This window comes from Pezoporus flaviventris, unplaced genomic scaffold (genome assembly GCF_033815535.1).
Source record: "Pezoporus flaviventris isolate CSIRO_AGI_PZ_B2104156 unplaced genomic scaffold, CSIRO_AGI_Pfla_v1 ptg000006l, whole genome shotgun sequence".
Lineage (NCBI taxonomy): Eukaryota > Metazoa > Chordata > Aves > Psittaciformes > Psittacidae > Pezoporus > Pezoporus flaviventris.
The window spans coordinates 21,024,404-21,049,714 of record NW_026892554.1 but is presented as its reverse complement, the minus strand read 5'-3'; the positions used below and the strand labels follow the sequence as shown (position 1 = coordinate 21,049,714).

At 47.7% G+C, this 25,311-nt stretch overlaps 1 protein-coding gene across 1 annotated transcript in view; it reads left to right on the top strand.

Annotated features, from left to right (window-relative positions):
* Positions 1-25,311, top strand: part of ARIH1 (ariadne RBR E3 ubiquitin protein ligase 1) — a 59,139-nt gene that overhangs the window by 7,425 nt on the left and 26,403 nt on the right. The window contains exon 2 of the mRNA XM_061447416.1: positions 17,658-17,725. Within this exon, the coding sequence (XP_061303400.1) occupies positions 17,658-17,725 (68 nt within the window). The remainder of the gene's footprint in view (positions 1-17,657; positions 17,726-25,311) is intronic.

Genomic DNA, 25,311 nt, shown 5'->3' with positions numbered 1-25,311 from the left:
TAGTTGAGCTTCACATGTAACTTGGGTTGGTGGTGTTTGTGCTTCACAACTTGGTGTCTTTTCACGGTTTGAAATGCCTGTATAACCACAGCCACCCGCTCAGAAGAGGCCCCTTGTTTACATGGCATAGCAATGCTGAGTGATTATTTTTGGTATTCAGAGTGGTTCACTGTGGTTAGTGTTTGAATCACTGTATGTACGTAACGCTCCAACAACTGTCTGCGCCCAGTCCTTTGCCTGTTTTTAGAGACAGAGGGCTTTTGCCAAATGTCAGGAATTGTTCCAGATCCGAAGCCTTACACAGATGACTTTCAGCAGTATCTAAGTCACTTGGAACAAGGAAAAGGCCAGTAAGCTATTGTATCTGTGACCGTGTTGTGACAAGCTCTGGCACATCTGTGTGATGGCAAAAGGTTATAGTTCTCTGGATATATTGGGGAGAGGAACCTAATGCTGCTGCTAGGGACAGGGAGCAACTGTGAGAGTGCTGTGGCAAGTGGTTCTTGGCCATAATTTAGGATTAACTGCATGATAATCTTTGTACCAGCTCCCTCTGCGGCTTGGCGTTCTTTCTAGTTACTGACCACTTTTTGGTGGTGCTCACTTACTCATGCGGGCACATTAAGTTCCTTTTCTAAAGCATTCTTGGTTTTGTGTCTTCCTCAGTTAAGACTTTTACATCCCAGAGCACCATGTGGCACCTCTGTTTTCCAGGGACGAGCAGTGCAAGGATCCTGTCTTGGCCATCTGCTTCAAAATTAGGTCTTCTGGGGAAGTACTCATGGCTGATACGTAAAGGGATGAGAGAGAAAAGGTTTTTCCTATGACTTATCTGCCTGACTTCCTGATCTGAGGCACTCTGCACGTCCTGTGACAATGTGAGCGTGCCTTTCTGTGTGGGGAGGGTGCCTCTTAATTCGCAGAAGATCAAGCTTTGATTGCTTTGTGATGTGAGGAATCTGGGAGCTGCAGGGAGGTAATCCCTGATGTGGGAAAGGAAAAGCTTGGATATTTGCATATTGCCTTTACAGCCCTTCAGAAAAACTGTCTGTGCCTGATGGAATAATGTTTTGTGCCTAATTTCACAGATGAGGGATGAAGACTCGGAGCTCTCTTTTCCAGCGGGTAAACAGGATAGAGTAGGAGATCCTGGCTCAGAAGGATTCTGCCTGGGCACAGTTAAAAGTCCTTTTGAAGTGGAGAAAACACACTGAAAACATAGAACTACAAGAATCTCTGTAATTGCACCTGAAAGTAGTCAAGTGGCAAAATAACAGATGAGTTTGGGTGAGAGTTTTGTCTATTTTGTTCTTTAATATCTGCTTTCTCCTGTTAAGGAGAAGGCATGGCGAGACTTTCTTCCAAGATAAAGAAGTGAAAACTCTCAAGTATTTCTGAAGGCTTCTGCTTCCTGCCTGGTATTAGCAAGCTGAGGCAGCCTCTGGAGTGCGTTGAGTGAGCTGGTGAGTGTAGTACCCTGGCAAAGTGCATTTGTCCTGTTTACTTTAGCAAAACCTTTTCAGAGCCACAGAGGAAGTGGCTGGTGCTTGAACAACCCCATTACATAAAAATCAAGTCAGGACACACTTGGTTTTTAACCTTCCTGTGCTGCTTTGATGTGTGAGTGGAAGCTGCTGAAATAGTCACTGTGTAGGGAAGTACAGGTAACTTCCTTTTAGGTTTTGGTTTGGTTTTCTGAGCTAAGACTGGTAGGCTCCCATTGCTGCTTGGCTTGAAACACCAACAGACTCTAGGTGTTCTGGTGCTTTGAGTTTCTTTGGGTACCTAATATCCCAGGCAGTGCTTCTTGATGTGTAGGGGAACATGTACCTGCAGCCTGAAGTAGGGGCATGGTTACATGTACGTTGCTCTTGGCTTGGGCAGTTCCCATTCTCTTGCTGCATGGCTACAGCTGCTTGCAGAGCCACATAATGAATGGTGTTGGTGAACTCTGATGAAATAGGCCACTCTCAGCCAGCCCCCTGCTTGTCCCCGTGAGCTGTTGCTTTGCTCCATCTTCCTGAAGTGATGGTTGAACTGCTCAACTCTGTACTGTCAGCAGAAGAAATGCACCTGAAGACAAGGTTTTGGTGGCCTGTTTTGGGTGCACATTGCATTATAGGTGTGTATTTAACTTTTGAAAGAGCTCAGGGTAGTTTTTCCCAGCTCTGAGCCCCTCTGCAGCTGGTAGCTCTGGACTGTGTGAGTTCTTGTGTAACAAATACAAATGCAATCAGCATTCCTTTGTCTGGCAGATGGAAATGTGGAGAAGGATTAGGGGAAACCAGGAGAATTCACTTGAGTAAACAGTTCCCCTTGCAATGAGCTTTCCTGTGTGGGAAGACTAACCTAAGAATAAGTTAACTCCTAATAATCTCTGTCCTAGTAAGTCTCGGGGATCTGAGAAATAGGGAAGTGGAAGGAATGGTCTGGAAAAGAGTTAAGGACCTCTTCTAGGAAGAAGGGAGAATGTCTGAGATCCGTGTCTCATGGGTAACTGAAGGAGGCATGATGAGGCCTGATGAGATTAGACTCCAGAGGAGGTGCTCAGAAGTGACAGAGCTTCACTGATCAGTCTGCATTAAAACTAGGCTGAACAGCAGCTTTTAATTAAAAAGCTAGGGAGAAAAACACTCCAACATTTAGTTAGCAGCTTCACTTCTCTTCTGGGAGCTTTGACAGGCTCTAGTAAGCTCTGACCTAGAGTGAAGGAAGAGGGTTCTCCTTCTGTGTTCCTCTTCACCTGAAGTGATCCTGATGAATGCACTTAGTGCTAAGTTTGGCTTTGTGTGAAGTGGGGGGTCTTGGGGGTGAAATAGAAATGATTAATAAAGGAACAATTTCTGTGACTTCCTGGATTTCATTAGGGCCACGAGGATCTAATGAACGAATGCGTCCAAGATCTTGGGTTTGATAGCAGTAATACTTCTGTGATGACTGAAAGATATCTGAGCAAATGGAGGTGGTATTCTTGGATTTGTATGTGTTTTATGTGTGCATTATCATGTTCTCTAGTAACCAGTCTGTTTTACTTGGTGAAATGATGTGTTTGAAACTTCCTTATTTGTATTGTTGAGAGCTGAAATTAATACTTGAAAATGTACTTTGCTGTATTTTTTATGCTGGATGGTGACAGTTGATAGTAAATGCAAGTGTAGTTCTGTATGGCAGTAAGTATCAAGTATTATGTGATAGAGGTCTTGGAGTGTAGTAGTTTAGACATGGAAGATACTCTGCCTTCCACTGGGAATTCTGTGTTCAGGTACTGGAAATGGGTTCGGAGATTTTACAGACACTGGTCAGATGCTTGAGAAATTGCTAAGCTGCTTCTTGGCTCGCTGACTCTGTCATCTACTTTGTGTCATTCCTGTTCAGGAACCACCTTCCTATCTGTGATACTGATTTTTTTCAGCTGGGATCAGATTCTAGGAGGGGAGCAGAGGGTGAAGAATTGCAGTTGTCTTCAGGGATGCTTGGAATGGCTGAAGCTGGAGGGAGGGTGCTTGGGATGGTTGGGATCTCTGTCATTCTCGTGTGTGGCAGTGTAATTCCCCTCCGTGGTGTCCTGCTACGGCTTGCCAGGGTATCTCTGCAGTGCTGTGGTTTGGCAGAGCTGGTGCCAGCCTTTGCAGTGCACCTCAGTATGTGTAATTACTCACATTGGAACCCTTCATAGCAGTTGTAAGGCAGGACTGACAGATGAGGTGGGTTTTTCCTTGTGCAGAAGCCCAGTATCTGATGACAGGTGGTAATATCTTAATGAGAAAGGAATAAGGGGAGCCTTGTCAGCTAGTGCACAGTCCATCAAACATGGAATTGCACATTCAGGTGTGTTTCCTGGGGCTCCAGGTGCTCTGGAGGTTTAACGTGACAGCTTCAGAGACTCTTCTGATGAAATGAGTGCAGGTTTGCATAGAGGCAAGTCTTCAAAGTCCTTAAGTGAGAATAGGGAAGAAAAGTTGGAGGCTTCCACTTCTCCCCTGCTGCTGTATGATTTGTGACTTGTTATTTCTGTGCTGAATCCCAATGGAGTGTTTCTCTTAACTCAAGGGAGCTCAGGTAGTCAGTTAAAAATACCTGCAGCCCTTAGAGACTGCAGTTACAGTTTGAGGTGGATCTTGTGAAAGGATGGGAGCGAGACCGAACAAGAGAATTGCTGAACAATTCATGCCTCCAGAACATCCTTTCTTCAAAGGTGGCTTCTGTGGAGCCCTCGGAGGAGAAAGTTGTGGGGTGTAAACAGGCAAAATCTCTTTTTGTAGAGGAAATCCCAGCTCATAAAGTTGGCTGCTGCCAGGGCTCGGTTTAGTTTGCTATAAAACTAAGTGAGACTAAATGAGCAGAGTATGGTGAATAAACTGCAAAGTCATCATTAAAAAATGGGCTGAGCTAGAAGAGGCTTGTTGGGAAGAGGATGCTGGCAGCTCATCCTAGTGCAGATGCAGATCCTGCCAACAGAAAGAAGTGCTTTTGCAGGTATAGCTGCTTTTGTGTGGGGAAGTGATAATAAGCTGCAACCACATCTGCTCTGGGGCTTTTGCCAATGCAAAGATGTTGCCAAAGATTACATCCCCAGGACACTGCTGCATTGGCAATGATTTCCTGGGCGTGTGGAGTTAAAGAGAGTTAAGATGGCTGAATTATGTTTTCTTTGCTTGATTGAGAGTTACAGATTAAGGCACAGGTACCACTGGGGGAGATTTACTGCCCATTTATCAAGGTGACATCGTTCATACAGAACATATTTTGCCAGTAAATCTGTCAAAGGGTTAAGCTTTTCCTGTTCTGTATTGTATTGCAATTTGGCAAGGCAGCCTCTTTCTTCTGAATGATGCAGAGATGGTCTGTGGGCAGAGGCTGCTGTTGGGAAATGGGAAGGTGTTGATAAGAACTGGGATCCAGTTGTGGAACTGGAGTGCTGAATGGGTGCTGGTTAAATCTGTGCTGAGTGGTGTGGTACAGCATGGTGCACCCAGCTGCTTCTTGAGCCAGGTATGGGCTGCCAGGAGACAACTTGAGGGCCTTTGTGTGGTGCTGAGGAGATGAATCAGCCCAAGGGAGGTGGTTTTTTTCCCTTTCCTAAGGACTATGGAGTGTGGTGATGCTTCGGAGAGTGGGTAAAACTCCTGTGTCCAAGTGAGGCGTGTGGAGAGGGAATGGTTTGACCAAGTGTGTGCTGTTAGAGGAAGGGACAAAATGAGAAGCAGTAAGGGACAGAGAACTGCAGAGAAACGGGCAGTGCTTGGATGGCCACCAAGCTGAGGCCTGGAGGGGAGAGATAAGGCGGAAGGATGTGAAGGATTTTCTTCTTCATCCAAATTCTCTAGTGCTCTTGTCAAGTGCCCCTGGCTACAAATTCTTCAGCTAAGCCCATGTTTTTCCTCAGTCACGTTGTCTCTGAAGGGGTGAACATGCCACCCGTGACCATGTCTCATAACACTTGTGCTAACCTGGCCATTGCCATGAGGGAAGTGTTCATTTGGAATGGTGTTTGTTTAGCTCCCACGGTAAAGCTTTAACTCACTGATGTTTGTGGGTGCTACTGGATTGTGCTCGTGGCAGAAGTGATTGCGCTGCACCATTTTCTTCTCCCTGTGTGTGTATCTGCTGGAAAATGTTAATGACAGTGTTCTGAAGTGGAAGCTGGGATTCAGGACACAGGCTGCCCAGGCCTGGTATTTTAAGATGCTTGCGTAGTGAATATTTCCCCCCGAGTACCTGATGTGTGCTTCATGAGGTGGCCTGTCCTTTGGCTCCCATTCTTGTCAGCAGAGGAAGATGCTGTATAATCAGGCACTGCAATAGCTGCTGGGGGAGAAGAACTCTGTGCTGGCAGTGCCTTCTGGGTGAGGCTCTGTTCACAGTTGGCAACAGCTGATTTTGAGGAACCAGCAGCAGTTGTCCTGAGCAGCAGAGGTCCTGAGGACAATTTGGCTGGATTATCTTGTGTGATACACAACTCGCCTGGCTTTGAGCATGGTAGAATAGATGTTCTTTAGTGCCCACTAACAAAAGCAGGTGGGAGATGGAGCACCCAACAACTTGGTGCTTAACACATTTATGCTGAACATAAATCATCTTGGGAGCTGATCCTCTGCTTGCACATTGGCTTAAGAGAGGACACCCTTTCTTTAGTCACTGTCTGGAAGGACCTTTGAGACCAGGAAAAGGACAATTTGAGGGACCTTTGCAGAGAACTTATAAAACTTGATCCAGAAAATCAATCAGTTCTTTCTTTGGCAGCTGTTTGAGCCTCCAGATAGAGCTGCTGTGGGAATTGGCTGTAGAAAAAGAACACAAGTTATTGGGAATTTCCCTTTCCAGGTGCTGCTGTGATGTTGGGTACCAGAAGAATACTCTCATCCTCTCCATTTGCCTGATGTGTTCTGCACACTTCAGGTTTGCCAGGGCATCATTATTTCTTCAAGTAATCTTATGAAAAAATAGTCTTTTGACATCATGACATTTGACAGCGAAGGTGAAGTACAACTTCTGATACCTCCACTGATCTGCTGATAGCATCCTCCTAATTCTGACAGTGTCTTTGACCAGGTGATGCCTTTGAATGTGCTTAAAGCAGCAAACATGATGTTCTGTTACCCTGAGGACATGGAAAATGCACAGAGAACTCCTGGGTACTGCTGATCAGTGAGTAGTTGATTTGGCAGGGCTAATATGGCCTGTTCTTTCCATGGCATGAGCTGTGTTACCCGGAGCTGGCAGACAGAGCAGTTGTGCTACCTGACATGAGGAACAGGGCCAGTTTCCTATGGATGCATCAGGCCTGTGAAATGGGTACATCCTGTAGAATGGTTTGGGTTGGAAAGGATCTTAAGATCATCCAGTTCCAACCCCCTGCCGTGGGCAGGGATGCCTCACACTAGACCATGTCGCTCCAGGCTCTGGTCTACCTGGCCTTTAATGCCCAGCCTGGCTCTGGACCAGAACCTGGGAATGTACAATGCTGACTGGGGTGAAATTAATGTACCGATACATATCTGAGTGAGGGGAAAAAAAGCAGAGAAGGCTTCTTTGAGACATCTTAAGACTTCTGCAAAATGATCTAAGGGAAAATGCGATTGTACAGTTTCTCTTTCAGCTTTATTCCTCCTCTGTTGTCTGTTCCTGCCTGCAGACAGTTTCTGTAGCTCAGGACAGACCTGTGCTTTCCCTGAAACCCAAATGTGGCGCTTTGGGTTGTTTTCCTTGTACCAACTTGACGGGTAGCTGACCTGACATATGCCACTTCCAGTCTTTCCAGCACTGACTAATAAAAGATCCTATAAAAAAGAAAAGCGTGTTTCTGTCTTGCCAGGCTCACAACGTGGTGATGGTGAGGACACATCTGTAGAGGTTGGCAATGTTCCCACCAGCTACTCTCTGAGATCTGATGGTTGGTACCCAGCTGAATAGAGCCCCCAGATAATAGTGATGATGCAGATGGGGTTAGGTCCTGAGCAGCCACTGCCCTCAAGATGTGTCTTGCGCTTAAAGAGCTTTTGGAAGAAAGATGTCAACCCCTTTTCTTCAACATGAGAAACAACAGTTCTGGGTTATGCTTTCAGTTGCTGGTGAGATAATGGGGGAGAAAAGTGGGACCTCTGGCTCTGACTTGTGTGACATTATACCCTGATATGCTTTAAAGTCTCTGGGACAAGAAGACGTGGGGAATCTGGAAATGGGGAAGAGTTAGCATTGCCGTGCCTGACTCATGGCTCTCAGCAGACTGATTTCACAAACCAACCTCTTGGGAGCGGGTCCCCGTTGTCTGAGTTGTGCTGACTCAGGTGTCTGATGACCCTGCACTGGGTTAAAATAAACCAGCAAGCCCTTAACCTGGGTCAGTTCCTCAACCTGGTTCACTTGTGACCGTGCAAGCAGTCGTGTTCCCATCACTGAGCAGCTGGTGGTTGAGCCAGGAGCCAGTGGTTGCATGAGCTTGTGTCGCTGCTGAAGTAAATACTTTCTGAGCTACTGCTGCTTGGTCTGGTGGCAGTGGGATGCAGCTCCTTTGGATCAGGCTCTAAAGAGCACGTTTTACTGCCTGCTTAGTTACTGCCCTATTTCAAAGTAAAATAATAATCCAAGTAGCTGGTGTTTTATCTCACAGGCAGAAATAGACCTTGGGCATAGCTAAGCTGCTCTGGATTTCTAGAGTCTTCCTCAGGGCTTCTAAAATCTAGTGTAAGGGAAGAGATTCCTTACCTGCTTCTGACACCCTCTACTCTGGGGCTAAACTGAGGTATTTTGGTACCTGTTGCCCAGTACCAAACTCCTCCACCTTCATTCAGCATAACTGTTTCTTTCTGTGGCAAAATGTGCTTTTGCATGCCACTTAAACTGACACTATTGTTTTCTTCAAGCCCAGCATTAGTGAGTTGTCACAGCGGTTTGGGATGAGAACTGAGACCTTAGTTGTGTCTTTTGTAGAGGCTGTGCAGGGCTGAAAGTATCAAATACTGCTTCTTTCTGCCATTGGGGATGGTGGTGATCTGGAGAAGAGCAACAGTTCTCCTATTTGATGGAGCTGCATCCATATGTGGTACATGTGTAGGAACTGTGCAGTAACTTATGTGGTGGCCAAAATAAAGTGTATTGAGCTGAGAACTTTTATAGGGGTGGGGACCTAGAATCACAGAATCCCAGACTGGTTTGTGTTGAAGGGACCTTAAAGCTCATCCTGTCCCAACCCCTGCCGCAGGCAGGGACACCTTCCACCAGAGCAGCTTGCTCCAAGCCCCTGTGTCCAACCTGGCCTTGAACACTGCCAGGGATGGGGCAGCCACAGCTTCTCTGGGCACCCTGTGCCAGCGCCTCAGCACCTTCACAGGGAAGAGCTTCTGCCTCAGAGCTCATCTCAGTCTCCCCTCTGGCAGGTTAAAGCCATTCCCCTTGGCCTGTCCCTACAGGCCCTTGTCCCAAGCCCCTCTCCAGGTTTCCTGCAGCCCCTTCAGGCACTGGAGCTGCTCTCAGGTCTCCCCTTCAGGAGCCTTCTCTTGTCCAGGCTGCCCCAGCCCAGCTCTCTCAGCCTGGCTCCAGAGCAGAGCTGCTCCAGCCCTTGCAGCATCTCCATGGCCTCCTGTGGCCTCGCTCCAGCAGCTCCACGTCCCTCTTGTGCTGCTGCCCCAGAGCTGGATCAGGGCTGCCGGGGGGGTTTTCCCTAGAGCACAGCAGAGGGGCAGGATCCCCTCCCTGAGCTGCTGCTCACGCTCTGGGGGTGCAGCCCAGCACACGGGGGGTTGGTTCTGGGCTGAAGCACACACTGGAGCTGGGTCATGGGGAGCTTCTCCTCACTCAACACCCCAAGACCTTCTCAGGGCTGCTCTCAATGCTCTCTCTTGATAAAAGGGGGAAAAGTGTGAGGGATCTTGAAGAGACGTGGTGTGTAATGTTAAGAGGGAAAAGGGCTGAAATATACTTTGTGCTCACTGCTTGTGGGAGTTACGGTCTAAGGATGAGCAGGGGAGGGGACTAAGTGTTGTTAGTGATGGGGACACGGAGCTCTGATTGCTTTGTTTCAGTAGTCATCTGTCTTAATGTTGATTTCTCACCCTGCCAGAAGCATTGCTGGGAGGCACTGGATGCTGACCGAGGGTTTGGCATGAGAGGAAAGTGTTGGTTCCCAGGGACGCAGACTCTGTTTGGATGAACCTGCAGGTCCTTTACACTTAGGGCAGCCAAAACTCTTTTGGGGCTTTTAATATTACCTGAAGACAGCCTAGCTGCAGTGCTGTGTGCTGTTTCTTCCTCCGCAGTGGGAGATACTAAGGAGCTACTGAAATAGTAAACTGGAAGAATTATATGGAAATGATGCCATCACCTTCTCCTACTCTTTTAAGGCAAGTCTTTGCAAATCCATGAGTGGGAGGCAATGGGTTGAATAAACCCATTCTGAAACGTACTCTGGCACCCATGTGCTCCCACTCCAGTTGTCTCTCAGCACATCCACTATAGTTGCTCAGTGGCAGCTCTGGAAGCTATAGCCATGGCTCGTGGTGCGTTACACAGCTCTGCTAAGCGTTTGTTTGTGTTGGGGTTTCTTGTGCTGGGAGACGGCATTGGGAGAGAGATATGTGGGTGATAGTGCCTTTGTGGGCTGTGGAACAACAGTGGTCCTTCATCTAGAAGAATGGAAAGTGAGAAATGGGCTGTGAGAGCATGGACATCTGGATATCTCTTGTTCCCTAGTCCTGAAGGTGTGTCCAGCGGCACAACTTGCTTGAACTCACAGGGTCTCTGTTCCTGTGGGTCTTGGCTCTGTAAAGGGTTGACATTACGCTCCAGAACTGTAGCAGAAGGAAGCAGAAGCCAAAATGTTCTTCAAATCAAATACGTAAAGTAAGGGTTAACATCTCTGTGTTCTGTCATCCAACCATAGATACGGTGTGGAAGCAAGTGCCGCTGAAATCTTGGGCAGCACCTTCCCTGATGGTAGCCCATATGCAGTGTTTCATTTGTGCTGAGCTGGGGCTTCTGCAGGCACACAAGAGCCAGTGCTGCCCAGCACACATGGCAAATCTGGCCTATCTGCTTTCAGTTAGAGGTATCACAGTGTGAATTCAGTTGTTGCGCTTCCAAATTTGCTAATTCATCCCAGAGTTGTTGCTTTCAGGATGGTTTTTATTCCTGCTTTTAAAAGCTTGGTTGGACAATGGATCTTTGTTGCGGCTCCTAATTATTAACCTGAAAACTTTCCAAAAGGCTCAGAGAAAATGTAAAGCAGCTGACTGCTTCATTTCTGGCTCTTGAACCCATTAACTGCAGTAATAGAGCTCTCTCCAAAGTTGTTTTTTATTCTCTTCCTCTCCTAGAAGGATGTTCATCAGAGCTGGAAACAGCCGGTGAAGTGCACGCAGGTTACTACAGACAGGCTGTAATATCCAGCTGCTGTTTGCTGCCATCACAGAATGGTGCTAATTGTGCAAAAGTTAATTTTGAGACTTCAGAGGTGATGTGTGAAGGGAAGTTAATGAGATGGAGAAAGATGTGGGAAGCTCCGGGGATGATCAGCGCTGGAGCTGGAGCCTGGGTGTATGTTAATGGGAAGCTACAGTGCAGTGGTTAATGCCGGCTGGAGGACGGCAGTGACGGTGGTGACTGGCAGCGTCACAAGGAAGTAGCCTGGCTCATGTGGAGTTGCTTGGACATGCCAGTAGCAGGAAACAGGTAAACTCTGAGGTGATTCAGAGGTGGTGATTTCAAGTCATTTAACATGGCTTCAGCGGGGCTGTAGGAAGCGATATCCTTAGTGGGTGTGTAGGGAATGGCTGGTACTGAAGTTGTTACTGCTTACAACAGGGGTTTGGAAGATGGGAACTCGGATCCACGTGTGTGTGTGGTACTGGCCCTGTGACCCATGAGATGGCTGATGGCAAAATGTATTGTGGTGTGATGCTCTCCCAAGCCTCAGGGGATGACTGAGGAGAGGAGTGTGGATGGGTGGTGGCAGACTGGTGTCTTCAGCTGCTGTCCTCCTCTTCTCACAACAGCCCTCTCATGTTCTGTCTGTAACCAAGCCAGGGAATATTAGATTACATGAAAGTTTTCCAGCAGCTTTTCCAAGTGCTCAGTTGGTGGTGGTTAAAAACTAGCAAGTTTGATGATACCTCTTTAGGAGATCACGTCCTGGAAGTACTCCACACATAGATCTCATCTTCTGCATTCAGGTCTTGGGAGTTGTATTGAACAGCTAGAAATGAGGTTTTGTGCCTGTAAGTTTGTCTCCACCAGTGTGTGCAGTAGGTCACCACCAAGAAAAACTCTTCTGCTTTGCTCTCAACTGATGTGAAACCAGTCAGTGTCCTTCTGTTGGGGAATTTCAGTATGGTTTCTTGCCCCTTATGCACACCCATGCAGTGGAGCTGTGGATGTAGCAGGGGTTTGAACCATTTACAGAGGCAAAGCCAATGTTTCTGATGTGTCTACTCTAATTCCTGAATGCAAAAGCAATTGTGTAGAAAACCAAACTGGAAGTGGCGTCAAACCTGTACTGTTGTCCTGCACTGGGAACCGGGACAGCGGTGCTGCAGTTGGGATGAAAACTGTTGGAATGCGAAAGCTGGCATGTTTAGAAAACAAAACCAGTCATGAAATGGAAAGAACCAACATGAAGAATTTCTCAGTACCGTGTCTCAAGGAGGTGGGAAAGGATTTCGCTACAGAACTGAACTGGGGTTGTTCTCAAATGGTTTTTACTTGCAGTGAATGCTGGAGTTGAAACGGGAGCTTGCTCTCAGCATGGGGTGAGGAGCTGAGCTCTGAAATACATTTTTCTCGGTAATAACTGCAAGAATTAACCCCAGATGGAGGAAAACATGAATGGATCAAGTACAGCAAACTGTCAGTCAGCAAACTGTGCTGCTTGGGAGCTCTGATTTAAGCTGATGTCCTAATCAGCTATAACTTACGCATGCATTTAGAGTGCATCCAAGTTCCTCATTCCAATTCCTACTTATTTTGACAGCAAAAAGAATTCAACTTGAATAGTAGTGACCAAGCTTCCAGTGCAGTTAAATCCTATTAAATTAGGGAGTTTTATTTCCATTAATAATGTTTTTTTTGAGAAGTCCAGACCTTTGCAGGGTTTCCCATCCCAGTGTCTCCCCCTTGCATTGGTGTGCCCCGAGCATGGCAGCATAGATAAGAGTAGATGTAAATACCTCCAGTGAAAACAGGTGGGAAGTGGGATGTGTGTGTAGCGCACCTGGGGCTTGGCTGCTTTCTTAGCCTAAAACCAGAATCACTACTAAGAAAATCAGTGCCTTACTCTCTCTGGGCAGAGCTGTATTGTGACAGGTTTGTGAGCCAGGGAGTTGTGACGGGAGTCTCTTGAATTGCCCTGAGAATTCCAACAAAATGGCTGCTTTCCTCGGGATTCCTTCCTCTCTGGATATCAACAGGCTCTCGGCAGTCTTCCTTGGCTTCCACATGTACAGTTTATTAGGTGGCTGCTGTGAATGGGATCTGCTGCTTCAGCTCCCATCAAAGCACGTTGGGAGGAGGAGGGAGCATTTGAACGTGTTGGTTTTCCCATTGCTTGTGCCTGTTCCTGGCACTTCGCTCATGAAAATCCGTCTCTGTAACCAGAAGCTACCCTTTGTCAGCGCACACTTCTCCCTGCTGCAGCTTCAAGCCTAAGTAGTAATCCTGGCTGAGCGGCAGCATAGCCTGCTCATAGCTAATCTTGGTGGTGTGAGACAGTAATCCTGGTGCTAAGGGTAGACCCCATCCAGTTCCAGAACAGAAACTACACGAATCCAGTGTTGTTTAAATATTAGAATCACAGATTCATAGAGTGGTTTGTATTCAAGGGACCTTAAACCTCCTCCAGCTCCAGCCCCTGCCACGGGCAGGGACCCCTTCCACTAGAGCAGCTTGCTCCAAGCCCCTGTGTCCAACCTGGCCTTGAACACTGCCAGGGATGGGGCAGCCACAGCTTCTCTGGGCACCCTGTGCCAGTGCCTCAGCACCCTCCCAGGGAAGAGCTTCTGCCTTACATCTAACCTGCACTTCAGTTTGAACCCATCACCCCTTGTCCCATTGCTAAAGTCCCTCATAAAGAGTCCCTCTCCAGCATCCCTGTAGGCTCCCTTCAGACCCTGGAAGCTGCTCTGAGGTCTCCATGCAGCTTCTCCTCCCCAGACTGAACAGCCCAACTGTCTGAGCCTGAATTCTTGCAGCTCTGGGCAGAGTGCGTGTCCAAAGTGGCTGTGGTGTGGTTGATGAAGGGCTGTAGCACAACTAGTGTCAAACCAGCTGGAAACAGCAAATGGTTTCATTGTCATTTTAACCCTGTATGACAGAGTTACAGGACATAGGTGCTGTGCAGCAGTTAACCTTTCATTGTGAGAGATGTAGGATTTTGGGCTCCAGAGCTGTTCCCAAATAATTGGGGTAAGTGTGGGCATGGAAGCAACGAATGTGGAGCAGCTCTTCCCTGGTACCGTGTTGGTGTCTTGCCTTGAATTGGAGCAATCCTTCATGCCAGAGGCTTCTGCATTTGTATTTCACTGTGGTTTACGTTATGCAAACCTCTTAGTGCTGCCTCCCTCTCTGTCTCCGGTCTTCCCAGTGTAAGACTGGCTTGGGTTGTGTTGCTGTCCCCCTTCATATGAGCAAGGACATAAAGTTAGTATTGAACAAACGCTGCTGTAGGCAGAGGAAGGTAAAGCCCCACAAGCCAGGAGCAGCTACCTCTTGCACCCTATTTGTGTTAGAAACCACCGAGCCAACAATGCTGCTCTCTGGAGTATAATCCTGAGTTTTGGAGAGCTGCAGGGGCTGTGTTGGGAAAACGGAGAAGGCACAAAGTGAGACCCTCTGGTTCTTTGCGACCACTTTGTCTCCTTTGGCGAGGATATCTGCTGGGTTTGCCTTGTTGCACTTGATGTTCGCTTTAGACCGCTTCAGTTCCTTGTTAGCATGACATAACTTACCCTTCAGTGCAAGGGAACTTGTCTGTTGTCTTTAAAAAGTCAGCCAGAGACCACCTCTGTTTACTGTTAGACTGTTAAGTGATAAAGGGGTATTCCCAGAAGCGTTAGTACAGTGGCCAGGTGGGCTGCTGAGGCAGAAAAGAGGACAAGACTTGCCGCAATCCTCAAGCTGTTGCTTGAGAAATGAAGAGCATGTCTGGTTTTGTACAGCTGGCACAGGGTGCCCAGAGAAGCTGTGGCTGCCCCATCTCTGGCAGTGCTCAAGGGCAGGTGGGACACAGGGGCTTGGAGCAAGCTGCTCGAGTGGAAGGGGTCCCTGCCCGTGGCAGGGGTTGGGGCTGGGTGAGCAGCACAAACCAGGCTGTGATTCTGTGATCTTTGGGCTGAGTGAGGCATCCTTGTGTTTGGGTAGGGCTGTGTGTTTGACTGCCTGAACCTCATAGCTCCGGAGCATGGCAGGGGTGTCCTGTGCTTCATAGGTGTGGGCGAGCTGGAAGGGTTACGTAGGGAGACCTGAACGTGATGCTTGTGGGGCACATTTAGCCAGAGATCCCCGGGGCTTAGGCAAGACTTGTCCTAGACCATGGATATCCTTTACAAACGGGATGTTGTGCTGCCTATAGGAGCTGGTATCAGCATAACCGAGAGAATCTGGAGCCACGAGCTGCTTGTTGCCTAAAGTATATTTTCATTTTGTATTCATTTGCTCGAGAAACGTGCGTGTTTGTGAGCCACTGAGAGCCCCTTTAGGCACTCCTGTATCATTCCAATAGTATTACAGGAAAAGATGTGGTGGAGACCTCAATACAGGAAAGATCCAAATCTAAGGCCCTGAAAGAGGCTGCTGGCCTCTTTTCTGAAGCTGGACCAGCCTTTTGGTGAAGGAGACCCTTAAGTTCCCATACAGCTGCTTGGTGGCAGGACCGACATGAAGCAGTTCAGCTGCTTCCCTGTGTCTGCAGTGCTGGGTGGGATCAGCGAGTGATGCTATCAGGAAGCTTTTACTTGATCTCTTTTCTTTTTCTTCTCTTCTCTTTAAATGGGGTCCGGTGTTGGGTTGGCATCATTCCTGCCTGGCTGCTGCAGCTTGGGCAGTGTTGGCTGGGCAGAGTGCTGCTTGTCCCCATGGCCAGGGCAGAAGTTGAGGGTGCAACTCCCAAGGAGACACAACCCATGCAAACACCGTCCTGTTGCCCCAAGGGCCTCTCACCCTGCCTCAGGCTATAAACTCCATGTATCTGTGGTGTATCAGCTTGCTGCTTTGGCTGAGAGCTGTAAAGAAGGGGGAAAGTAATTCCATCCTGGAGCTGCACCCTTGCTGTTTGCCATGCAAGGGAATGTAGGGTGAATCCACCCTGAAGTGGGATTCCTCCTTAGCAGCAGCTGCAGTGCTGTGATCCCTACTCCTGTGCGGAAGGTCGGGGTGCTCCTTGCTGCTTGTGATGCCCAAGGATGTGTGGCTCCAGCTGTGTGGTTCCAGGTGGGAGCTGAGATCCATGTTACCTTGGAGCCTGGTTCCACGATGGGCTGTGACTGCCCTGTGACAACAGCTTGGCAATACCGGTTTCTGTTTTGTTCTGCCTCGTGCTGTGTATTGGATTTACTGTCCCAGCTACTTATGGGGATCCACATGGACTGCATCAGGGATCTGGTCTAACCTTTCTAAAGCTGCTTTTATTCACGTGGGCTTTTTAAGCTGGAAAAATTGCTTAATTTGTCCTTAAACAAGCTGGACTGGCAGATGCTGCGAGGGCTGGAGCAGCTCTGCTCTGGAGCCAGGCTGGGGCAGCCTGGACAAGAGAAGGCTCCTGAAGGGGAGACCTGAGAGCAGCTCCAGTGCCTGAAGGGGCTGCAGGAAAGCTGGAGAGGGGCTTGGGACAAGGGCCTATAGGGACAGGCCAAGGGGAATGGCTTTAACCTGCCTGAGGGGAGACTGAGCTGAGCTCTTAGGCAGAAGCTCTTCCCTGTGAGGGTGCTGAGGCACTGGCATAGGGTACCCAGAGAAGCTGTGGCTGCCCCATCCCTGGCAGTGTTCAAGGCCAGGTTGGACACAGGGGCTTGGAGCACCCTGCTCTAGTTGAAGGTGTCCCTGCCTGTGGCAGGAGTTGGAGCTGGGTGAGCTTTAAGCTCCCTTCAACCCAAACCAGTCTGGGATTCTATGGTTATAAAAGACAGTGCAGAAGGAGAGAAGTGTCACTTTTTTTATGGTATAAACAAGAAGACTGGTTCATTGTGCTTACATTTTGACCCTTGGGCTTTATTTTGTTGGTGCCACTTCTGCAAGATGCTGTCCCCTCCTGCCCTCTACCTTGTGCTGGTGCTGCTGTGGGCATGGTCAGGCAGCCAGACAGATGAGGAAACTGCTTCAGTGCGAAGACAACTTAGAGGAAAAGAAGACAAAATGTCTTCTAAAGCAGTAATGTGCAGCATTGCAGCGTAAGCTGGCTGTGTGAGCATGGTCTGGTGAGCGTGGGATGTGCAAGGATGGGGTGGGAATTGCCTCTTGGGGTGGCAGCACTGGCTTTTGACAGCTTCAAGCTGTAGCTGTAGCCTGCGGGCTCAGAAAATCACATTGCTGGTTCATGTCCTACTTTTCAACAGCTTCACAGTGTCCATTGACAATCTGCCCTAAGGGGAACTTCCATTTTGGTGTCAAATGGCAAAGGACACGTAGGCCCTCACAGGACACTGGCTGCTGCCTCTCGTGCATGTAAATGGTCCGAAAACTGAGCTCTGAGAGTCTGGATTTGGGGAGCTAAAGCATGGAGCTCAAGCATATGTGGTTTGTTCCAGCTCTCAGCTCATGTAACCAAACCCTTGGCTGGTGATACAGATTTAGTTTGAAGAAAAACTTGTACCCGGTGAAAATCATTTAGTTTTGGTCCTATTCCTAATCTTTCTAGGCTGTATTTCCTGGTTTTAGTTGTATAATCACATAGTGTTTTCTGGATCTTGGGGTGCTTCAGGAATACCTGGGGACCTCAAAGGACATTGTCTTACACTGGCAGTCAGTTCTGTTCGGGTAGAGCTTTCGGCCCAGCTCAGTGGTCGGGGCTGGGGCAAACCAGGACCATACTTGTTCTGCAAGTAGTGTGGAGGTTGTGGCAGAAATGGGTAAGGAGGGATGGCAATTAGCCTTCCCTATGGCACTTTACACACACTGTGTAAGCACACAGGACGTGGAGTTGTTACTCAATTATTTCTTGTCTTCTCTTTCTCTAGAATCCAGCGACCATCACCCGAATCCTGCTTAGCCATTTCAACTGGGACAAAGAGAAGCTGATGGAGAGGTAAGCAGCACTCGTAGCATGTGGCCACATTGCACTTGAGACCTGCAAGAAATGTTTATTACCAGGTTAATGTGAGACTGGATGACTGCACAGTGTATGGCAGGAGGATCTCTTGTGTAAGCTCCTTTAGCTCCTTTCTGAGAGTGACTCCTTGGTTTAATATTATTCATATCTATTAGGTGTCAGAGAAGTTGTGGAAGTTACTTGCCCAATAGAGGAAGGGCTGCTTCCAGTTGAAACACAGGCACAGCATGATCAAAACAAGCTCTGGAGAAAGGACCAGGTTCCTGTCACCTTGCAGATCCTCCAAATTTGGGTTCAGTTGCTCTTGTGTGTCATGGTGTGTGTGTGTTCCTGACATATGTGATAGTCTTGCTGCGACTGAACTGTTCTTGGCTAATGAAGGGTACTGGTGAAGTACATCTGCCCTGTTTTTACCTTTGCAGCTCTGGGTTTTTTTTAGTGTGTGTAAGTAATGGCTTGACTTTTGCCTCTTCCCCTCATAGCAGAGCAGTTTATGGTTGTTTCTCATGTTTGATTCCCAGCTCCTGGGGAATGTTACTGCTAAAGATATATTTTATAGTTTGTTATTTCACCGTGGAGCCAAATCCAGCTACACTGGTAATGCATTTGGGTATTTCAATGCCACTGTTCCTCTTGGAGAGAGTGTGAGGGAGCTGGAGAATTTGGTTTACTTGTAGAACCTGGGAGGAGAATTAGTCTGGACCAGAAGGAGCATTAAAGGTGGTACAGGTGGTCTTTGCTGGTCTGAACGAGTGCTAAGAGATACAAATCGTGGAATCACGGAACGATTTGGGTTGAAGGGACCTTAAAGATCTCCCAGCTCCAACCCCTGCCACAGGCAGGGACCCCTTCCACTAGAGCAGCTTGCTCCAAGCCCCTGTGTCCAACCTGGCCTTGAACACTGCCAGGGATGGGGCAGCCACAGCTTCTCTGGGCACCCTGTGCCAGCGCCTCAGCACCCTCCCAGGGAAGAGCTTCTGCCTAAGAGCTCATCTCAGTCTCCCCTCTGGCAGGTTAAAGCCATTCCCCTTGGCCTGTCCCTACAGGCCCTTGTCCCAAGCCCCTCTCCAGGTTTCCTGCAGCCCCTTCAGGCACTGGAGCTGCTCTCAGGTCTCCCCTTCAGGAGCCTTCTCTTCTCCAGGCTGCCCCAGCCCAGCTCTCTCAGCCTGGCTCCAGAGCAGAGCTGCTCCAGCCCTCGCAGCATCTCCATGGCCTCCTCTGGCCTCGCTCCAACAGCTCCACGTCCCTCTTGTGCTGCTGCCCCAGAGCTGGATCAGGGCTGCAGGGGGGGTCTCCCCTTCATGCAGCAGAGGGGCAGCACTGGGTGTGCAGCGCAGGGCAGATTGCAGTGAGGGCAGAAGGACTCAGTGTCTGGTAGGACTGTTTGACTTTCGGTCCCTTTTTCCTTTGCCTGGTGCTCAGGCACGAGAAGACAGGTGTCTGTGGTCTGTAGAACAGAAACTCTTGTTGGTAGTACTTTTGAAATGTCAAATGCAGCTCTTTGCTGAGCCCTGGTAGTTTGGTACTCCTCCATGCGGGGTGCAAGTGTGGAAGAGCAACAGATATTCAGTCTGCTAGTGGATAGTTTTGGAGTTTAAATATTCCTGCTCTGGTAGAATAATGGATTTAGGACTCCTGTAGCCCTCTTTGTGTAACATCCTTGGTTACTGATGATGCTCAGAGGTGTCTTTTATGTTTTATTTGGCCTAATTTGTTGGGTTTTGGTTGTTTTTTTTTTCTGAGGTGATTGTACTTTTTAAAGCTTTCTGTTACTTTATTTTCCCAAGATTGCCCTCTTTGAGTTAATGTTGGAAGTATGAACTCTTTGAGTTAGAAATACAGTCACATTGAGGCTATTTAACTTGCACTGCCACTGTTAAGCATTCTGATTTAGTTCCTTCCCTGTAACATAAGTCAGTTCACTTCTGTTGTTTGAGTTTCTTGTGCTGGTTCTTTTGGTCAGGCTAAAGTTCACTCTCCTTGGCTACCTTTGAGATAACCTTGACATGAGTGTGCTGAAATGTCACCCCTTCTGTAGGCCTTTCCCCTTCTCACTGGGAGCTTGTTTAAGGCTGTCATCAATTAAAACAATAAAATGGGGCTGGGGGTCTTTTTGTGATAGGGGCGTCAGCACCTCGAAGGGAGGTGTTATCGGGAAGGTTTTCCCAGTTTCCAAGCAGAACACTTTTAAGTACATATAAATATGTACAGAGTCAACAGGTCAACATTTACCCCTGGTACATATTCATTAAAATACTTATCTTAATTCTATAGGACTTCTCCGGTGAGTAATGTAGTATCTGACCCTTACTTGTGCGGACCTATTGTACACAACTCACACTTCTGGTGCTGATTATGTCCTTTCGTGTTAGAAAAATGCCAGAACACTCTCTCTCAAGTAGTTGGTGCTGCTTTCTGTCAATTCTTCACCAAACAGCTTCCACAAAGCCCTTTGCAGTGTTCCACTGATGCTCTGCTGTGGTAAAGCAGGAGAGAGCTGGCTCTTGGTGCCCAGGAAGGTTCTATGACTGCTGCAGTAAGAGGTGAAGGCAGGAGTGGGAGGTGGGTGCTCACTTCAGCAGCCAGGATGTGAAACTGTTGGAAATAGTGATGGAGCTGGAAATCATGGAATCATGGAATGGTTTGGGTTGAAGGGACCTTAAAGATCTTCTAATTCCAACCCCCTTGCCATGGGCGGGGGCACCTTCCACTAGAGCAGCTTGCTCCAAGCCCCTGTGTCCAGCCTGGCCTTGAACACTGCCAGGGATGGGGCAGCCACAGCTTCTCTGGGCACCCTGTGCCAGCGCCTCAGCACCCTCACAGGGAAGAGCTTCTGCCTAAGAGCTCATCTCAGTCTCCCCTCAGGCAGGTTCAAGCCATTCCCCTTGGCCTGTCCCTACAGGCCCCTGTCCCAAGCCCCTCTCCAGGTTTCCTGCAGCCCCTTTAGGCACTGGAGCTGCTCTCAGGTCTCCCCTTCAGGAGCCTTCTCTTGTCCAGGCTGCCCCAGCCCAGCTCTCTCAGCCTGGCTCCAGAGCAGAGCTGCTCCAGCCCTCGCAGCATCTCCATGGCCTTCTTTGGACATGATGCCATGATGCTACACCTACGCCTCACCTTTTTTCATCTCCTTTTTATATTAAGAGGTTGTTCTCATTTAGACAAACACCACAAGCTGATTAATGCCAAATTTAGACTTGGTTATTCTTCCACAACAGAGATAACTTTCGAGACTTGCTTGGCTTTGTGCATGTCCAGCAGATCTTACAGTAGCTTTGTGTTAATGCGAAGGAACTGAAAAGCACTGGGAGATGTTCATGGTGAGGGGCAGAGGCAGCTCTCCTCCGGCAAGAAAATAACTTTGAGCACTATTTAAGCCCCAGAACGTAGGTTTTACTTGAACATAATGCTGTCCATTCACTGTCTGCAGTGTATGACCCCAACAATGGCTTTTTTTTTCTTGCGTGACTTTCACTTTAAACTGTTGAACTACTCTCTCAAATTCAACTCAACAGTTGCATTTGGCCTCTTTTAATAACCATTAGGAAGCCTTCCCAGGACATTCCTGTTGTTGCCTGCAGTCTGGGTGTGTTTCATGTTTGCTGAGATGTAATGTTTGGGTGCAGTTTTTGGTGCTCGATTTCACACCAAGTCAGAGCTTGAGCTCAGTTGCTTCATGTTGTGTATTTACTGTGTCTATTTACCCTGAGTCAGCGTGACTGAACAGGCACCTTATCACCCTTTGGCTGTAGTAAAGCAGATAAGTGGCCTCTTTTCTGATAAGCGTTGAGTGTGGTGAGGCCTGAGCTTGTGTGAGGGAAATTTCCATGTTTTGAACCATGAAAACTGTGTATTGCTGTTTGGTTTTGGTATTGTCATGCATATTTTTAATAAGCAGGTTGTGTCCGTGCCTGCTTTGTCATGGAGTAATTGCATGGTGTTGTGAAGAGGACAGATGTGTTAGAGGTATTTATTCCACTTACAGTGAAGTAATAGCCCCAACTGACAAACTGCCCCATCCCTCTGGTGAAACACGAGTTACTCACCTTGTGTCTGAAAGCAGGATTGGTGTGTGGGGTGGGTTTGTTGGCAGGATGTGAGTGGGTAGTGAGGAACTACCGAGTTCAGCTTCTGATCTGCTGCACGTGTTTTGGAAACTAGAGATATGAAACAGTATGTTTCCCTGTGCCTTACAAGCATGGTTAATAGAGACTGGAGACAACGAGGTACGGATTGATCAGGTAACCTCAGCAATAAGTGAAGGAAGTGCTTTAGCTTTTACTATGGCTGGTAGCATCTGGGCCTCCTGAGGGCAGTTTTGGGAATGAACCTCCTCATGATGAAGAGGCTGAAATGCAGCTCTCCTGCTTTACGTGCCTTCCTCTGGTCACTTCCTAAAAAGAAGCGTATGTCAGCATGTAGCCCAAGGTCTGATTTGATCCCTGGGGGTACAGGCAGAGGTATTGCAGTCCCTTGGATGTGTGTACGTTAGTGGCTGCTTGTCTCCGTTCCCTTTGAGCAGAGACCGGTGCCAGCATGGCCCTGGTGCCTTTGCTCTAGCCCAGGTTGCCTCTTGCATCCGAGGCGTGACTTTTCTCTATAGATACCTGGTTGTCTGCTTTCCTTTGGGCAAATAAGTGCTTAAAACTACTCAGCCGAGTCTGAGCAGGTGAAAAGTTGTGTATGGCAGGCAGGAAGATACCTTTCGGTTTGAAGATGTCTTTTACTGCAAATACACCGATTCTGTGACATTCACAAATGCGCTTTCACTAAAGTAAATATCCCAAAGTGCGTACTAGAAGCTTTTATCCCAGTGAAAAGGCTTTTTATCTTTGATACTCCTTGGATAGGACTTGATTATGTCTAGAAAATTGTGATCAGGCAGTTACTGACAGCAGGAGGAAATAAAGAAGCTGACAGCTTGATCCCTGTGCCAGAAAGACTCGGTGCTATTATGGACTTAGTGTTGGTAAGCAGTGAAGAAATGATAGAAGAACTTGAAAATAACTCACTGGTGTGTCTATTCATTTGAAAATAGCAGAGAAAACAACTTTGTGATGGAGAGTGAATTTGGCAAAACTAATAAAGGCAGTTGTTGAAGTCAGCTATATTGAGCAAAGAGTATAATACTGGTTGACTAGACCATAACATTTCCCAAGTATCATAAGTGCTGGAACCAGTGAGTATCTACATTGCAAAGAGGGCAGAGGATTTAAAAGGCTGTTAAAGGTGCCCCGCTTCTCCCTAAGTGAAAAATAAGGACTGAGCTACCAAGAAGCAGCCATTTAATGGTGAGAACTTGAAGAAAAATCAAAACCCCTGGAATTGTAAAGGAAGTGAGGGAATTAAGGGATTTTTCTCACACATTTCACAGCAGAGATGGTAACATGCAATTATTTTATGTAAAATGTGGGGCATCCGCTGGGTTCAGCTATGAGCATGTTGTCTATAGATCTACTTTGCTCAGAAGGGAAGGAGCAGACTAGCTGGAACCTCCTAGTAATCCCCATATCAGTTGCTTTTGGGATGAGTGTTTGGTAGTGTTAATGAATGACTTGGCACAAACCTATTTGGAGGCATTTGGTTCAGAGGAGGATTCAAGCAGGCACAGTGCAGGAAAAATCCAGGCAGCTGGGAGGATCCTAGCAATGGAAGTGGTACAAAGTGTCATGATAGGTCTCATCAACACAGAGATGGAAAAGAATATGGGATGCATTCAGCTGGCTACGATTGCTGGTGTTCGAGTTGTGTCACAGCATTTGTCTTGCAGTGTCTTTGCAAACATCACACCCGGCTGTTTGGCTGCTTGGGACTGCCCTGAATTCATTTGCTAAAGGTTTCTAGAGATAAGTAATCCTGAAGGCACACAAAATAACCTGGCCGAGTTGAGTCCCTGCGCTAAGGTTGAAGAACAGTGGCAAAGCCTCGTGTATGCTGCAGGGCCAGAATTCACCACCAGCTTCAAAATGCAGTGTCTTGGAAATTAAGATCCAAAGGATGTGAAACTGCATCAAGGAACCAGCAGTGAACTAAACCCTTTTGAACTGAAGGCCAGTCTTGTTGGTAGTTCTGCTATGGATTTGGGACTTCTGGGGAATACTGCAGGGGTGCTTTGGTTAGATGTTGTGTACAGTGCCTCGTCCTGCATCACTGAGACACCCCCGGTAAACTTCATTCCCCAACAGAAGGTCCTGGATTTCTTCTGTCTGTTGATGGACAGCGGGTTCTGTTCTATTGTTGTTATCATTCTGTCTGGTTTGTGATGAGTTTAAATACGTGTCTTGTAAAGACTAATCTCAGCCTTGCCTTAGCTACAAGGACAGGTGTCTGCTGGGAATAAATCTGCTGGTCTTCAATCCAAATCACTGCACTGTGGTCAAATGTGGGGGGGTTCTAGGGAGGTGCTTCCTTTTTTGGATTTAACTTGCTGTTGCTGTGAGGGAATGACTTGTTTCCGGGATTTGAATGGGGGATGTATGTACAGGGCAGGTTAGCTGGTTAATGGTCAGATTGGATTAGTTCGCTGCAAGTTGGAGGAAGGTACGTGGTGTCTTGATGCTGGGAGGAGGGTGACCTGCCTGTAATGAGAGTCAAATCTGGTCCCCTTCATCAAGCTGAGGAGCTTTAAGTCAGCCGGTAGCCCAAACCACTGTTGGTTTTCTTAAGGGAATATGAAATAGAAAAAAAGTGGTCTTTTATCTCCTTCCCAGCCAATCTTGCATGCTGCTTTCCATGAATACCTGGAATGATATTTTCTTAGGAGGATGTTAAAATAGCTCAGGCTGACCAGAGACAAATGATACTCAAATGGCTCAAGTTTTGGCCCAAGAGATGGACTGTGTAGGCTTTGAGCAGGGTGTTCAGTGGGAAATTGCTCTCTGGTCTTAACTGGAGATGGGAGCCCATACCTCGCAGCAGTGGTTCCCAAACCATGGAGGTGACTGAAGTGTGTGAAGGGCAGTGCCTCAATGGGAGATGGTGACCACGTGTAAATGCTAGATCAGCTTAGCTGAGTATTTGTCTCTGCTGACCTATTTCTCCTTACATCAGAGGAGGAAGTGCCAAAATTAAGTCAGAACCTCTTTGAGACACACTTAACGTAGACTGAGGACATGGAAGGAAGCAGGAAGTACAGGAACTAGGGACCTGCTGAATCACAGACTGTGACTGATTGCTGCCTCCTGCCTCCTCTTTCATGTTTTAATGATCAGAATATTAGGGAAGAATGGAAGGCTTAAGCTGAAAAGAGACTTGAACTTGGGGGCATCAGGCTTGTGCTTTAAGAAGGGTCCCGATGCCTGGACTATGAAGTAGGACATTCTTGCTCTAGTTTCCTGGAGTTATAATACAAAGCAATCACCGTGGAGAATCATGAATTACTTGAAATGCAACAGAAGTATTGAAGGTACCTGAATTTTCAGGAGTGTGCAATTCAAGCCAGATCTCTGCAGTGATGGAGGCGTCGAATACCTGCCTCTGTGCTCAGAGCTGTGTAGTGAGGAGTTTGGAGCAAGTAGCAGGGCTGGGGGTCTTTGAAATACCAAACCCAACCTTGTACATTTAATGCA